Source organism: Necator americanus, chromosome II (genome assembly GCF_031761385.1).
Source record: "Necator americanus strain Aroian chromosome II, whole genome shotgun sequence".
Classification (NCBI taxonomy): domain Eukaryota; kingdom Metazoa; phylum Nematoda; class Chromadorea; order Rhabditida; family Ancylostomatidae; genus Necator; species Necator americanus.
This window is the reverse complement of record NC_087372.1, coordinates 21,118,203-21,133,772: the sequence shown is the minus strand read 5'-3', so window position 1 is coordinate 21,133,772 and position 15,570 is coordinate 21,118,203. Positions and strand designations below refer to the sequence as shown.

Genomic DNA, 15,570 nt, shown 5'->3' with positions numbered 1-15,570 from the left:
CATTGTGAAAGTGTGAGCGAGGCAGAAATGGCTACAGAAGCTCGAGATCGACAAAGCCACTACCGAAACAAATTTATCGCGCGCCTAATTTGTGCGTAATTGTATCACTTATTTACTTCCACTTTCATTACAATTAAGAGCGTAATCACGAAAAAAACAAGAATGATGTTACCCCATTACCTAGTCTTACTGTGGAAATGTTTCCTGGGAATCTATGAGAGCCAAAAAAGAATCGTGGCCCACTGACTCCTTCTATAGAACCACTTACAAATTTATTGAAATTGATAAACAATGACAATTCAAGAACGGTCAAAACTACACCTATGATATGTAAAGAAGAGCTACAGAGAGCTTCGCCATGGCAAAAAAAAAAACAAGAGCAAGGAAATTTCATTATCCTAAAACATCTTTTTCTTCTTTAATTCCTATCATTCTTATACGCCAGCATTTGCCACCACTCATATCTTAACCTCCACAATTCTTCTTTACAGCTATTTCTTTTACTTTTTTACTTAACTTTTCGTGCATCTGTACGCCTCCCTACTTCGATAGTACAGTACAAAGTTGCATTATATCTCTTTCCAGCCATGCCATCTTTAATCACTCTACTATGTATTGACATGAAGCGCGGTGCAGTTTCGTAAAGCGGCTGAGCTTGCAGCGGCGCAATGAACCGTAAATAGTCATGTCTAAGGCAATAAAAGGGAATTATTTAGGCCAAGTTTGAGATACCGAAATATAGTAGCAATCGTTAAAGATAAGCGGACACAGTGCATTCACCTACGATGAACGTCATGGAATGTGGAGCCTTATTCAGAAAGATGGCACTGAAAGCTGCGCATTGACTTCAAAAAAAAAGTTGTTTTCAAAGTTTTGGCAGACCTTGATTGGCGAGAATTGGATGTGTCATATGTGTGCTGCACGTAGTAGAAAACCAACAGCTCAACTGTTATACCGAGTTTTCTTATCCACCTAAGTTATCTATTCTATTTATTTACTCCAAAGCAAGAGCACGACTTTCTGGTGCTTTTGGACTCGCCCCAACAGTTTCCGATGCCCTTAAACCAGCCTCACTTCCTTCTGTTCTCTGGAACGAAAACGGCAGCACATTTGGAATCAGAAAGCAGCGGACCTGGTACAGTTACTTCAGAGGACAATAAAATAAGTTTGAATGATGTAAGAAAAAGAAAAACTATGTAACTAACTATGTTAGACTGATTCTCGCGCCAGAAAATGTGAACATTCCAACACTGGCGACTCCGACGACTTTGGTCCGCTTACCTGATGTGATTTAAGAATGCAAATCTTCATCGGTGTGATTAACAATATTCGCGTCACTCCGATTAAGCACATATCTAAAAGAAAAGGTGAATACTTCACTCATTGGTTTCATGAACACCTCTAGTTGTGGCTGCTAGCTTCGATGCTACGAGGTTCCATAGCTCCTCTACGGTTGAGGTTTCGAAACTGCCGTAGGCATCCAAACGTTTCATTGATAAATTGGCGCCAGATATGCCTTGGCTTGTTGCATCGGCAGGTCTACGCAGGTCATTGTATGGGCTGCATAGAAATAAAAGCTAAATGTAGTTGAAATAAAAGTTGCACATAAAAACCTCAAACGATTCTGAACTATTATAGAACGGAACGCATTTGTAGGACCAACGCCAAGCAGCTTATTCTTTAATTTTCCCTTTTCGGTTTGTTAGAGTACTGCAAGCACCTGCGTTAGCGCTAACATTTGTGAAGAACAGACAACCCGTTAGCAACAACTGTTTTGATTTTGAGTGAAATAAAATCCTGAGATATGACACACTTATTTAAAGGCATCACCCCACGAATCTGAGGTGGTGCAGATTTCAAGTGGAGTATTCGTATACGGGATGGAAGACTATGGAGAGGGGGGCGATCTCGTCCATTTCTTCCTAATTGCCGTAGAAAACGGCCCGGAAGATGCGGCGCCGCACAAGACTGGCGCGCTCCAATCGAACCTCTTGTACAAAATGGTGCGCCAACACGAATGAAGCCGGATCTTCCGGGCCGTTTTTTACGGCAATTAGGAAGAAATGGACGGAATCACCCCCCTCTCCGTAGTTTCCCATCCTGTATACGAATACTCCATCTGAAATCTGCACCACCTCAGATTCGTGGGGTGATGCCTTTAACTTGGTTGCTCGCATCTCCACCGATCTGTGTCGTCCTTTAACTTAGCTCTCCCAACCTTCAGAGAAAGTTCTTTCCATTCATTATCTTCTGAGCCGCATATCTTCTGAGACTTGACGTCTCGCTTGAACTGCTTGTCGATGCTGACTGGCATCAGGCTTCTCACTCGATTGTGTCCACCAGCTCCGGGTGAAGGAACGGAGTCGTTATCACTGATTCCACGCTCTTTCTACGCACCCGACCTATACGGTTATAAGCTTCGGTGTTTTGCGGAACATTTGCAGGGTTTTACTAAATTTCATAATGTTAACTGTTCAAGTTATACTGCTTGTGCTTACCCAGAGCATGTACTTCCTAACTGTGCGTGGTACGGTAAAGGACAGCTAGGAAGCGCAATCGTATAGTATACGTGCAATCGCTCGAGATGGATTATCACCCCTGAATGATGAAAGGTAGCTCGATGTTCAAAATGTTATACATATGGGAAGCATTGCTGCATCTGTCTAGGCAAACGTAGGGAGGTCTACTTTTTACGCCGACAGCACCAAACAGCTAACGATAGAACCTCGAAATCTGCAGTCGGGCACTAAAATCTGAGCATAATTGAGGAAGAGTAACTGTTCTTGCTAGTAAGTCAACGATCACGATTGACAATTTTCCAACCTTTTTAAACGTTACGCTTATGTGACCACTTGAAAACCCATCGTTGCATTGTTAGGTTCGTGTTACGCAGGTTTTCAAGAAGAATGGAAATGTTTTCGGCCGTTAATTTCCTATTTTCTAAGATTCAAACCTCGCTTCCTTATTTGCAGTAAAATCTCCACTCGCATGAAGGATAAATGATAAGGTGTCTTGCGTTAAAGGCTCCACCCCACGAATCTGAGGTGGTACTGATTTCAGGTGGAGTATTCGTATACTGGATTGGAGACTACGGAGAGGGGGATGATTCCGTCCATTTCTTCCTAATTGTCGTAAAAAACGGCCAGGAAGATACGGCTTCAGGCGTTTTGGCGCACTGTCTTGCACAGGGAGTTCGATTGGAGCGCGCCAGCCTTGTGCAGCGCCGCATCTTCCGGGCCTTTTTTTTACGGCAATTAGGAAGAAATGGACGGAATCACCCCGCTCTCCATAGTCTCCCATCCCGCATACGAATACTCCACTTAAAATCTGCACCACCTCAGATTCGTGGAGTGATGCCTTTAATCAGATCGCTTGGGATGCGCCCAGAATCGTTTGAGGTTTACGAACGTGTAACTGACCTATACAAGGACTTGCGGGGGTAGCCGATGTGTCAGGTTAGTGTTTTCATCCTCCCAGACAAGTCTGGTACCAATTTATCAATCCCGGAGGCATGAATGGGTTGGCGACTACAAGGGCGGATTCGAACCTCCGATCGATCGTGCAGACAACGGAACCTCTCACCGACTGCGCTGCACTCAACCGTCCCCTCCATTTTGGATATTGAGGAATAATAACTCATCTTTGTGAAACGAACAATTCGCAAAAGCTCTTTGCATTGAGATGGCTCACCTGCAAGGAAGTTGCTTTAAGAAGGAACCAATTAGTGCAAGTGGTTGCCGTCAATTAGTTCCTGTGATGTCGTAGCCGTTTCCAAGGCTCCCTCTCCGGAGGCGATCCTCCGTTACCAGTGGCACGGTAACTTTTCCTTGGTGGGTAGTATTAGCTGTCTTCTCTTTTTTCCTGCGACCTTTGTCACATTGACTTCGCTTTCGCTTTGATTGCTTGATTTTAAAGGGATTGAGAAGGGTGTTAATTTCATTAAAGTAGCACAGCTAACTGTAGCTTGCGTAAGAGGCGTGAACTTGTTTGCATGAACGGATCTTCTACATTAGGGGTATCCAAACTGGAAGCAACGCGGTGCTTACGAAATTCCAGTGCTAACACTTTAGTCCTTATCTTTCTTTCCTTAGAGCGACAAGTCCAAACATTAGCCTTTTTTGCTAGCGTTTGGGAACCTGGCGTCAGATTTCGCAGCAGTCCATGGCGATGTTCGAGAAAAGAAAAACGTTGAATTTTTTCGCAGTTACAAATCGGCTTACTTCAATAATTCATATTCTCTCTTTCCGAAGTTAAGATCTAGACAAGTGGGATAACAAGATTTGGGAATCGGTAAGGAATGCACAATAAAACATGGATTTTGAAGTTTTCTGCCGGCTGAGTTTGCACACGAAGATGAAGAATACTGTCGTTCTTCAATGGCGGTCACCACCTGACGGTTCGTTGCAGTTCATTTTTTCGCCTGGTGCTGTCAGTTGAGTGAGCCTGCACAGAGTTCATGGCCGCAGAAGGTAGTCCAAAACGGATACTGATTTTTCGATTTTCGAGCACTGCACTTAGGTGACCTCTTCTCCATGCAACTGACGGCTTTCTTCAACGTCTCGCAGACTTCTACAGAGAAAAAACATTCTAGAAATTGAGTTACTACAAACAATCCCTTTCATCAAGTTACATTTCATCGACTTTAGTTCTAGAGATATGAAAGCAAATATCAGAAAATATACTATGTGGGGTGTTTTTAGTTTCATCCGAATAAACTGATTTTAAGCCAATTATGAAGTTGAGTGAATAATCGGAAATATTGCAATACATGCTTTTGTTCTTGTTGCTGATGTTGTGAGTGCAATCCATAGTGTTCTACTGAAATTCTAAATCACATTTACAACAGCTGAGAAAAGGTGGTTGTCCTACTGTCTCAAAATTGTTCCATGGTCCTGATCTATCTGCGGGTGATTGAAATATGAGGTCTTGATAAGTCCTCACATGTGCAAATCTCAGATGTGAAGATAATGCTTATTTATTTTTTGCGTTTTATCAGTATGTAGGGCACACGATGTTTTTTTTTTTGCAGAATGAACTAAGCAGCAGAGCTATTTTTTCCGTCATATTTTCGGAACGATTGCATTTCAAGTTCACTTTCAGTTCAAGGAAGCAGTTAACTTTGTTAACGTTCAACAGAGTGGGCGTCAAATGCAGGTCGATGTATATGGGTATATGAGTTCTATGAACGTCCTTCAGTGAATTGAGTACTTTGCCGATTTCCACGGGCTCCATTGACGCACGCACATAGAAACATCAATTGTAGACTTCTCGCTAGTGTACGCTTCCTCTTGTCGTTTATAAAAACAGAAAATAGGCTACTTCGAGGCCGCAAACGCCCCCGGAGTGGCCTGTTTTTCGCTTGCTCGAGAATTCTCATCGACTGACGTCAGTATTTGCTCGACCGAATCGTGTTGTTCCCATACAAAACAAAGTTTGAAGCTCTCAGTTCTTCCGTAAACTGAGGCATTTTGGACTTCAAACAGAGACATTTCATACCCTTATCTAAAAAGAAACCACTCAAAGTTGTGCTATGAATTTCTTCCAACTTGTTATTTCACTATTTACATTTCAATGTGGATATGACAAGTGCAACGATAATACAGTTCATTCAAAAAACGCCAACAAATGAATTCGTTTATGACTTATATTCAGGAAGGAAGTTGACAGAGATCTGTAGTCAATTTGGCACTAGTAGTTAACAGAATAACTCCATGACAGTTCTTTTTCTTTCTCATTAGAAGACACACATCCCAACTTCAACAGACTCATCTCATTTGTTGTTGTTTCGTAGTTGCCATCTCCGGGTTCTTTCTCATCTATATGTTCTGAATCTTCTAGGTATTCACATCAACGCTGCTATTAGCCCATTGCTACTAGCCCGAATTACACTCACGTTTTGCATTCGCTACAGGATTGCTAATAATCTCTCAAGACTGAAACTTCGACAGAGCAGAGCGCTTGTCATTAAAGGCATCACTCCACTGAGGTGGCACGGATTTCAGGTGGAGTATTTGTACACGGGATAGTAAATTATGGAGAGGTGGTTGATTCCGTTGGGAAGAAGTTGGGAAGAAATGGACCGAATCACTCCCCTCTCAATAATCTACTATCTGGTATACGAATACTCCACCTGAAATCCGTACCACCTCAGATTCGTGGGGCGATGCCTTCAAGCTAAATGATTCACGCACTTGTTAGAATGTGCTTATATCACGATCAACCATGAATCGGCATGACAGTAAAACCTGTGCTGTCGCATGGCTTTTTGCAACTGAGTAATAAACTCTCATTGAATCTATCGCTTCCTATCTCTCTTACCGCGATTCTTCGCATTTACTCCCACAGCAGTTGATTTCTGTCGAGGAAAGCTTCTCCTCATAATCTCGGCAGAGGTACCAGAGAAAGAACGACAGAGGGATGTGAGAGCGTAATTTCCATTTGTCACGGTGGATGTGACGGACGTGGCTGCTCCCCGAGCTGCAGTGAGTGTTGACTGTTAGATCAGGGCTAGACGACGTGAGCACACGCTGAAGCCTGAGCGAGCTTCGGTTGCCTGGCCAACGGAACACACTTCACTTCTCGCGGCTCGATTTGCTCTCTGCCACCCCGAATCCCCCGCAGCCTCACTGAGTCCCGTGCTCTATATGCAGCCGTCTGCCCGCCTCTTTTTCGATTACTGCTTAGCTTGTCACTCGCATTCGCAAGCATCGGCCTCTTGCGCATTCATTTCACCCTCCTCTCGATCTTTCCACCCTCTTTTCCCGTGATAACAACCCTTCTCAGCATCCCAACCTTAGTCTGTTTTGATACCAAATTTCCCTTACTCTAATTGTTCTTGTGATGTACATAACTTCGTGCATACATCCAGGAGAACTAAACAGGTGGTGGAAACTATGCCTATCTCTATGTCTCTACACATCTCCTTCGTTTTCCTTCCGTTCTACAACATTTTCGTTTTTTTATGATAGCTTTCTCTGAACGTAGTGAAAATTTAGTGGAATTGGAGTAGACAACACCTAGTGTTGCGCTATGAGTTGGCATCGAATGCTCTGAAGGCGAATAACAAGTCTTACTTTCTAGTATTGCCCCCAGATTGCAGCTTTCAATTTTCTAACGCTTGCAGTAATCTGTAACTACCATTTATCTCCTTTGCTGAAATGGATTTCCTCAATACGGTATCGCATAGGATTTCTTTATAAGCAATCGTATAATACATCGTTCAGTGTACCCTTCCAGAAGTAATGAGATCAGTTAGACATCAGGAGAGCATACTGTGAGCTTTCTCGCAGATACCATGAAAATCGACGACTTTATGTTTGTTCGGTCGTTTGCACTTCACCAAGTCTATTACGACGACCCAGCCCAAAACTCAGTACCAGAATCTGCTGCACCTCCGAGTGGCTTATTGAGCTCCTCCATCCATGATGGGAGCATATTTAGTTCACTATCTATCGGGTGTTTGCAAGGTATCGCTCCTCACTATCCATTTCCCGAACGTCATTTTTCATTCATTCGCTAAAAAGCAGAGCGTATTTATCTTCAGGCCTTCTTTTCATTCATTCTCTTTACAGATGCATCAAGTAGCGTGCTCAAATATCTATTGACGCGAGCTTACCGCTTCTAAGAATCTATGCTTTCCTTCTTCCGGTCGTGTCCCAGGAGACTTAAAGCTCAAACTAGAACTTTCTAGTATTGTCGAGATCGAGAAGCAATGAAATCAGAATCTAGGTGTTTCCAGACGCACTTTTACCAAATTTGTCAGTCTGTGTAGAAGTGATGTCCAGACCTTCGTCGCTCATGACATTGCAGTTTCCTCAAACCAGAGAGCAATTATTGTTTCTTTCGACTTGCGAGCATACCTGGCTTTGTTCTATCCTGTTGTCTTCATCGTTTTCTCTCACAGCAACAAGGACGCTGACAGCTATTTTTAATGAAAACGCTCTAGTGCTTATAGGTCAGTTTGCGGGGAGTAGGCCAACAATGACTGGACTTCTCTTTTCTGATTGAAGCTGACTTCACAATCTCAGCTTCTTTGTAGAGAAGCACTAGTAGGAGAAGGCAATGGGTTCGCATGAGGCTCCTCTCGTGCCAAAGATCCCAAAGTGGTCATTTGCCTTCTCTTCAAACGTATCCTTTTTTTGGTCGCAGTCGCTCGACTTAAACGACAACCAACTTCACCAGCCAAAAATAAATGAGGACTACATACTTTGTGCTGATGTTAATTGAGTAAGATTAGTAATCTCGAGAGTGGCGTTTGTATCCGTAGTGGAGAATCCGAGAGAAACAGATAGTTTTTTGTTGGATACTGTTCATAAATGCAACATTTTCTGACGTCCAGCTTCCACTAGCGCAGTTATTCAAAGCGGAATGAATCGACACTTGTTAGCAGGGGACCTCTGGTCTGAGAAATCTCGCTTTTTTCAGCGTTGTGCCCACAATTACGGTTCAAGAACATTGCCGTGAGGCCTCCACAGGTATAAAACTGATATCACATACGTACCCACGGACCTGAAGACGCACTTTTACCAAATTTGTCAGTCTATGTAGTAGTGATCGAGACCTTCGTAGCTCATGACATTGCAGTTTCCTCAAACCTGAGAACAATTTCTTTCGACTTGCGAGCATACCTGGCTTTGTTCTATCCTGTTGTTTTCATCGTTTTCTCTCACAGCAACAAGGGCGTGTGCCTTCAAATATTCGCATCCATGCTGCTCCAAAAGCTCGCCAACATCCGCCATTTCCATTTCCGTGAGCAGTTCCCAGAGCGCGCAACAAAAAAGTGGGAAATTTTCTCTCTTGCCTGGATTATCTTACGATGGACGCAGTCATACTTTGAGAAGAATTTTCACTGCTGATAGATTGTGAATATGATTAACTGGATATGGTATTTCCAAGGCCATGATATCGCTTCTTCTAGATTTAGAGGAATTTCATTTTCTACAACCCCAAACTAAAATGGGAGCTGTGTTCTCGACAGAACTTGAGAAATGGTTTTATGTCAGTGGCAGTGCAGTCTTGATTTCTGATTTTAATTTGGATTTTACTGTGTAGGATTTCCTCCGTCATAAATTTAGTTTTAAACACATTACAGTTATATCAAATAAAACTGATCCAGAGCAATGGGTCCAGCCTTTCCTGTTGTCATTCGATGTAACATCTTGCACGTTTTTTCATGTAGCGTATGTGTACAATTGTCTTCATGACGACAACTAATGACGCAATGATAGCGGAGCATGCAGCGGACAAATTATTTCCACCTCCAAATTTCAAAGCGTTCGCTATGGACCACCTACTTAGTACATAGGTATTCGTTGAGCGTGCAAGACACGAATGATACAGTGCACTTAATTCGACTGTGAAAAAGTGCACGCAAACGTTTCCCTGCCGTTTTTATTCGCAGTTCCACTCTTGGCTGCATCACTATGAATCACAATTTTTCGGGGTACGCTTCCACATTTGAGTCTTTCTTGTGAAAACAACTGTGTTACCACGTTCTCCCACACAATTTACTCTTCCGTTTCTCGCCTGTAGGACACATCCCAACACTTGTCTATTCCAGATTCACTTCTTCTTTCGTTCTATGTCACGAACACTTTTTTCTGAACTCTGCTCTTTGATAAGAAAACATATGAAGTCTAATCCTTAATTACAAACTCGTTATTTGATCAACTTTATGCTACTCCTCATGTCTCTTTCTCCACATGTTTTCTTTTCTCTTTTGCTCCAATATGCTCTATAAACTCAGAGCAACGCGGAAGTCTGATGTTTACATGCAGCGTATGGTGCCTTCTCCAAAGATCTTTCCCCTTCTCCTTACAACGAGGACTACCTCCTCTCTAATTGTATTCCTGGCTCTGTCCAGTACATCGCTCCTGTTTGGCAAACGTCTGACTCATAATGTGAGCTGTCGCCTCTCTATTGTTAGATGTAGGGAGAAAGTTTTGCAATTTTTTATGTAACAGTAACTGCGGTCGATTTACAGTCGAGCGAATTTCCGCACAGTGCATTCCAAACGTCTGCGTTTTGATGTGCGTTGGCAGGTCGCGCTCATGCGGCCCATATTGGCTTCACATCGAATCAGCAGCGAATTCAGCGGTTTCTCAGTGTGCTCACTGCATTGCTGTGCGATATCCTCGAATTCAGAGTATTACTTTCCAAATCTGCCCCCACAGCAGTTCTCTTGTCCTCCTCTTGTGTCTTGTCGCTTCTACTCCTTGTCGTCATAGACTGTTCGCATCGTCACGAGTTGTGCCATAGCTCAAACGTTTTTTTCTTTCACCGAATCTTGCTGAATAAAGGCTAGGTTTCAGGCTACCTTAAAAAGCACAAACATGATGCGTGTTGTGTTGTTGTTCTCGTTTTACATTGCTGCTTTCCTGGCAAAGCACCACAAACGTCGAGGTGACATTTTTAAAAGCATTTTCTAGAATTCTTCTGAGAGCAAACAGTATTTCCACTGTATTTTCCCAGCTAAGTGTTTCCATAGAGATGCTAAAAAGTAAATCCTTGATGAGTAGCAAAAATCTTCTGTCTCATTCACCATTTTATATTACTTTCAACGAAATGTAGAGTGCAGTTCGGTAACGTCCATGCAGAATAGTACTCTTCACTTTCGAAAAAACATTTACGAATCTTTCTTCCTTTTTCTGATACCAATTCCCCATGTTCTGGAAAAAGCTAATTACGCCACCCTGCTTCTCCATTACAGAGCAGTCATTTGATTTTTTTAAATATTTGTAGGCCAAAACAAAAATGTAGAGTAATCAATCTGGCTGCTCCCTTTCGTGCACATTTCTAAACTTTCTATGCGGTATTGTGACGAAGTAACATGATACCCATTTCGTGATGTTTTCCAATTATTTTCCAATTAGGAACACTCAGGAGCCATGCGTGTAAGGGTGAGAGGGAAATGCGAGACAGATGAATATTGCTTTGTAATTAAGTGCGGTGTTGTAATGAGAACTCAATAATGAAATATTCAGAGTGATATCACAGATAGAGTTTTTTCTTCTTCAATTTTAGTGACTTTAGAAACTCGGAGCTGCACTCCTCAAAGGACATTTTGTGAATGAATGTGCGTCCCATAAGAATCGAACGTGTGCCCCAGCGCCGTCTTTTAGCATAATTTAGTAGTTGTGCCATATTGACTCATAGAGAGTGAAAGGAACATACCAACCATTATAAGCGGAAGTGATTACATCCCACCTTTCTTCAAAACTCCAATTTTCAGCTCCGATTATTGACTTGCACGGCGCTGATCAGCTGGTGGCGAATATACGCGAAGATGAGAACGTTCTCAGTACAGTGCCGGATCTTTCGATTGTGGCGGAGACAGGTCCGTTGGTTTTTCCTTCCCAAATGACGTCCCAATTTTTGCTTGAATGGAACTTCTTCTTAAGACAAATACTCTCTTTACTGTCCTTCGTATCGTTTTAACGGGGTACGAGCGTTTCTTACTCAGACAGCTTGTTCCATCCCTACGTAGCCTTCCGATTGCGGTGTTCGCGTTGCGACAACGCGACGAGACCGCAGGGAAAATTTGAAGAGTTGGCAGAATGAAGATGGAAGGATCAAGAATTATGGAAACACTTGACATTTTGCTACCTCTTCACACTCTTGCCTTGAGTCAAAAGTGAACTAGAAAAACTGTTAAAAGTTTATTTCAGTTTCACTTTTTAACTGCAAGTAAACAACCAAATGACTGATTGCTAGTCTGCATAACTTAAGGCGTATGCCACGAAGTCTGCTACGAAATTTTCTGAAGTCCGGTAGCACAGATTAACACCGGTCTCTCATAAGCATAGCAGAGCTTCTCTTTATTATAGTATATATGACTTACTGACTTAATCGGAGGCTGATGTCATCGCCTGACGCGATTACCCGCATCTTCGCCGAGGTGTGCCGTCCTTGAACACAGCTCTGCCCAACCTTCTCGATCTTCTGCGAAAGCTTGCACAGAATCAATCCATTCGTCGATATTCCATATTCTGCGAAACCGTACGTCTCGCCTGAACTGCCTATCCACGCCGAGTGTCCTCAGGTCCTTTTTCACCGCCTCAGTCTAGAACTTCCGTTTTCAGCCAGGTGGCTTCTTCCAGCTCGAACCCGACGAACTCCTCCGAACTCGTTGAACAGGGCGATCTGCCGGTCTCCTTAATATATGACCAAAGGAGCGAAGACGATTTACTTTAGCCACTTCCGATGGCGATGCAAGATGTTGGTGTTTTCCACGTATCATCCGCCGGTATACCACATCAATTTCTGCGTAAAGATCTTCACCGTGGCATACCCTAGGCCAAAAGTAGCCAAGTAGCCGTCTAAGTAGCTTTCATTCCGTGCAATCAAGCCTCTCCATAACCGTTGATGGTGCTGCCCAAGTCTCCGATCCGTACATCATGATGGGGCGAATTGCGGATAGGTAGACTCGCAGCTTGACTTCGTTGGTGGTGGGGGTCGACCACAGACATTTCGTTAAGGAGTTAAATGCAGAAGTGGCCTTAGCGCATCTTTGCTGAACATCTCCCTCGTAGCTGCCATTGTTCTTCAGCGTACAGCCTAGGTAACAGAACTCATCGACGAGTTCTATCGGTTGTCCGTCCACCCTGATTCCCGTTCGTGGTCTCGAAGAGATCCACATCTGCTTGCATTTATCAGAGCGTAGGCTGCAGCCAGCTTCGATATAAGGTTGACAACATGTTGAAGTTTCGTGCTGCTTTCCGCGAATATAACAACATCGTCGGCGTACTCGAGGTCAGTCAAGGAGCACCCTGATGGTGCTAAGACAATGTCGGCAGGACACTGGTCGACTGTTCTTCGCATAATGTCGTCGATGGCGAAGTCGAACAGGAAGGGTCCTGCCACCGCCCCTTGTCTTACTCCAGTTACCACTTCAAACGGTGTTGTACATCCGGCTGGTTTTCGAACTGCAGCGGTCGTTCGTTGATCCATGTAATCAGGCAAGTGAATGAACTTTCCTGGTACCCCGTCAGCGCTGAGCGCGTTGAGAAGGCGGGCTCGATGGGGAAAGCCGAAAATGGCTTCAAAGTCCAGAAACGCTAGTTGCATTGGCTTCGAATACCGCTGCCAGATTTCGATCACTCTCCTGACGACGAATACCTGGTCAATCGTAGATCGGCCAGGACGAAAGCCAGCTTGCTCGTCGCGCTTTGTTTCTTCGCGATGTTTAATGAGTCGGTCCAGGATAATGCGTTCCAATACCTTGTACATAACACGCAGCAAAGAGATTCCTCGATAATTCCTGGGTCCGTGACGGATAACTTCTTGTGGAGGGGAATTATGATAGCGTGTCTCCACGACTCAGGTATCCTTTCGTCTATCTATATTGAACGGATGATCTTTGTCATCTCACGAATCCCAGACGGAGGAAGATGTTTTAGCATTTCTGCGCTAATCCCGTCGTCTCCGCCAGATTTTCCATTCTTCATTTTCTGAATACAGACCAGGACCTCCGACACGGTCGGTGGCTCCTCGTCAACCGCGTATGTCGGTCTATGAACGTGTTCGAGTTCAGGGGCTGACGGTGCTAGCCGGTTCAGCAAGGTCATGAAGTGTTCCTTCCAAATTGGAAGGGTTGCTTCACCGACAGCTACCCCATTGGCAGTGTTGAGGACAGGGGAACATTTTTTCATTTTGCCGCTATACTGTTTTAGTAGAGCATAGGCTTTCCGCGGGTTCCTGTCCTCCCATGCCTTCTCAAACTCCATCGCTCTGGACATCCACTCGTTATCGCGGTCTTGTTGCAGTTGACGACGCAGCTTCCTTTTAATACGCTTTTCCTGGTTGAAGTCACCAGCGCTGCGCGCGACACATACAGAATTGTACGTGGATTTTGCTTCCGCAGATGCAAAGGCAAACTTCTTCCGCGGCAATAGAACCGGGAGCGTTTCCCTTGCAGCGTCCTTGATGCACTTTGTGAAGGAATCCGCATTGCTAAGCTTCTTCCTGGTCCGTACTCCAACATGAATAGACACACGTTGGCGGAATTTTGTTCTGCATTCATCGTCTTTCAGACCTGCCATGTCGACATTCGGTTGAAGAGGAACTCCTCGGTTGCTCTTGTGGAACCGTATCTTGAAGCTGAGAAGAGCTGGACGGTGGTCAGAGTCGAACGCGACTTCCCAAACAGCTCTAGATTTTCGGATATCTGACTGAGGAATGTTCCTCGCCAGAACGTAGTCGAGCTGAAGTTTAAGAGTCCTCATCTTCCGCTTGCGCTGCTCTTCAGGCGTTAAAAGGGTTGACCCCTGCCACGTGAGCTGATGGCGTCGATGATTCCTCTTAAACGTGGAAGCGACGATGAGGCCCGTCTGTTCGCACAAGTCGACCAGACGGTCACCGTTGTTCGACGTGCGCTCCGCTGCATAGTACCATTTTCCTAGCACATCGGATTACTGTTCGAGTCCCATCTTCGCATTTGCGTCGATTCGGACAATGACCACCTGCTGGCTTGCTATTTTAGACATCAACGCATTGAGTTCATCATAGAAGGCGTCCTTACTGTTGTCCTCAGCGGTTTCCGTAGGTGCGTGAGCACTTACGATCCAGAGTTTACGTCCTCCGCGATCCCGCAGTCGTAAAAAGGCGCATCTAGACGACGTTGAGCCAAATTCCTCCACCAGGTTCTTGTAATCGTTCATCACAGCTATTGCGCAGCCACCTACCTTGTTCTCATCAGCATCGCCGCAGTATATGGTGTAATTTTCGATGCTGATTACGGGCCGATCTCTCATGCGTGTTTCCTGCAGTGCAGCAAAAGGCACACAGAGATATCGCAGAAGTCTGGATAGAGCGGCTTGTTGAAGTTCACTCGATAGTGTTCGGCAGTTCAGCGTGACGAAACGAATGGCTGTTGCCAAAGATTCTATGCTCTCTTCAGGCAGTTGAACTTTCAGGTTACGGGCTTTGATGGTGTGCTGGACGACAGCACCTTTTTGCAATGTATGGGAAGCTTTCGCCATATAACAGTGCAGGTTGTATAGATCGTACGTTCCCAATGCGTACACTCGAACGCCTGATTGCGTTTAGTTAAAGCAGGGCCACCACGTGCAGGTAACAATCAGACTCGTATACGCGGCCCCATAGTATATATATATATATATATATATATATATATATATATATATATATATATATGTATGTATGTATGTATGTATGTATATAACATTCAAAACTTGTAGCCTTTGTGACTTAAAATTTTCACTTCTAATCTCCAACCCTCGCATTCTTACACGTTTTCACACATAGCGCCGCAACACAGCAGGCTTCGAAATGAACGAGCAAGGCTGAAGAGTGATTAGTTGTAACAGTAGCGTTGGCGAAGTTTCCCTTTGCGCCCCGCACAAATCTCGCATTCCGTTAGTGGCGGCTTTGTGGGTGAAAAACGTCCTTTTTAACAATTCTCAAGAAAAAAACATTTCCAACATCAAACAAAAGCAAACTCTCGGTCGGCTTTACCTCAGCTGAGAGCAGTCCTGCCAACGCCATGAACTTGTGTCTCATTCATTCAGACCCCACTCAGAGTCCTGCCTGCCACTTACACTTTGAGCGCGG

General features: G+C 44.2%; 6 protein-coding genes across 7 annotated transcripts; 1 reads left to right on the top strand and 5 right to left on the bottom strand.

The window, feature by feature from the left end:
- Positions 1 to 994: 994 nt before the first annotated feature.
- Positions 995 to 2,314, bottom strand: RB195_018824 (uncharacterized protein; the record flags this gene model as incomplete). Its single annotated transcript, XM_064186423.1, has 4 exons — positions 995 to 1,087; positions 1,282 to 1,355; positions 1,400 to 1,577; positions 2,219 to 2,314. 4 exons carry the CDS (start codon positions 2,312 to 2,314, stop codon positions 995 to 997), a joined length of 441 nt encoding a protein of 146 aa, XP_064042304.1.
- Positions 2,315 to 10,331: 8,017 nt separating this feature from the next.
- On the top strand, positions 10,332 to 11,559 carry RB195_018823 (uncharacterized protein; the record flags this gene model as incomplete). Of its 2 annotated transcripts, none has more annotated exons than XM_064186422.1 (3): positions 10,332 to 10,401; positions 11,231 to 11,335; positions 11,462 to 11,559. In XM_064186422.1, 3 exons carry the CDS (start codon positions 10,332 to 10,334, stop codon positions 11,557 to 11,559), a joined length of 273 nt encoding a protein of 90 aa, XP_064042302.1. The 2 variants fall into 2 exon arrangements, with proteins under 2 accessions (XP_064042302.1, XP_064042303.1); XM_064186421.1 differs by having other exon boundaries at positions 11,400 to 11,485.
- Positions 11,560 to 11,860: 301 nt separating this feature from the next.
- On the bottom strand, positions 11,861 to 12,238 carry RB195_018822 (uncharacterized protein; the record flags this gene model as incomplete). Its single annotated transcript, XM_064186420.1, has 2 exons — positions 11,861 to 12,061; positions 12,125 to 12,238. 2 exons carry the CDS (start codon positions 12,236 to 12,238, stop codon positions 11,861 to 11,863), a joined length of 315 nt encoding a protein of 104 aa, XP_064042301.1.
- Positions 12,239 to 12,582: 344 nt separating this feature from the next.
- RB195_018821 (uncharacterized protein) lies at positions 12,583 to 13,227 on the bottom strand (the record flags this gene model as incomplete). Its single annotated transcript, XM_064186419.1, has 1 exon — positions 12,583 to 13,227. The coding sequence occupies one exon, from the start codon at positions 13,225 to 13,227 to the stop codon at positions 12,583 to 12,585; it is 645 nt and encodes a 214-aa protein (XP_064042300.1).
- Positions 13,228 to 13,337: 110 nt separating this feature from the next.
- On the bottom strand, positions 13,338 to 14,222 carry RB195_018820 (uncharacterized protein; the record flags this gene model as incomplete). The annotated part of the gene is made up of 1 exon (XM_064186418.1): positions 13,338 to 14,222. One exon carries the CDS (start codon positions 14,220 to 14,222, stop codon positions 13,338 to 13,340), a length of 885 nt encoding a protein of 294 aa, XP_064042299.1.
- A 186-nt stretch (positions 14,223 to 14,408) lies between these two features.
- Positions 14,409 to 14,978, bottom strand: RB195_018819 (uncharacterized protein; the record flags this gene model as incomplete). Its single annotated transcript, XM_064186417.1, has 1 exon — positions 14,409 to 14,978. One exon carries the CDS (start codon positions 14,976 to 14,978, stop codon positions 14,409 to 14,411), a length of 570 nt encoding a protein of 189 aa, XP_064042298.1.
- Positions 14,979 to 15,570: the final 592 nt, after the last annotated feature.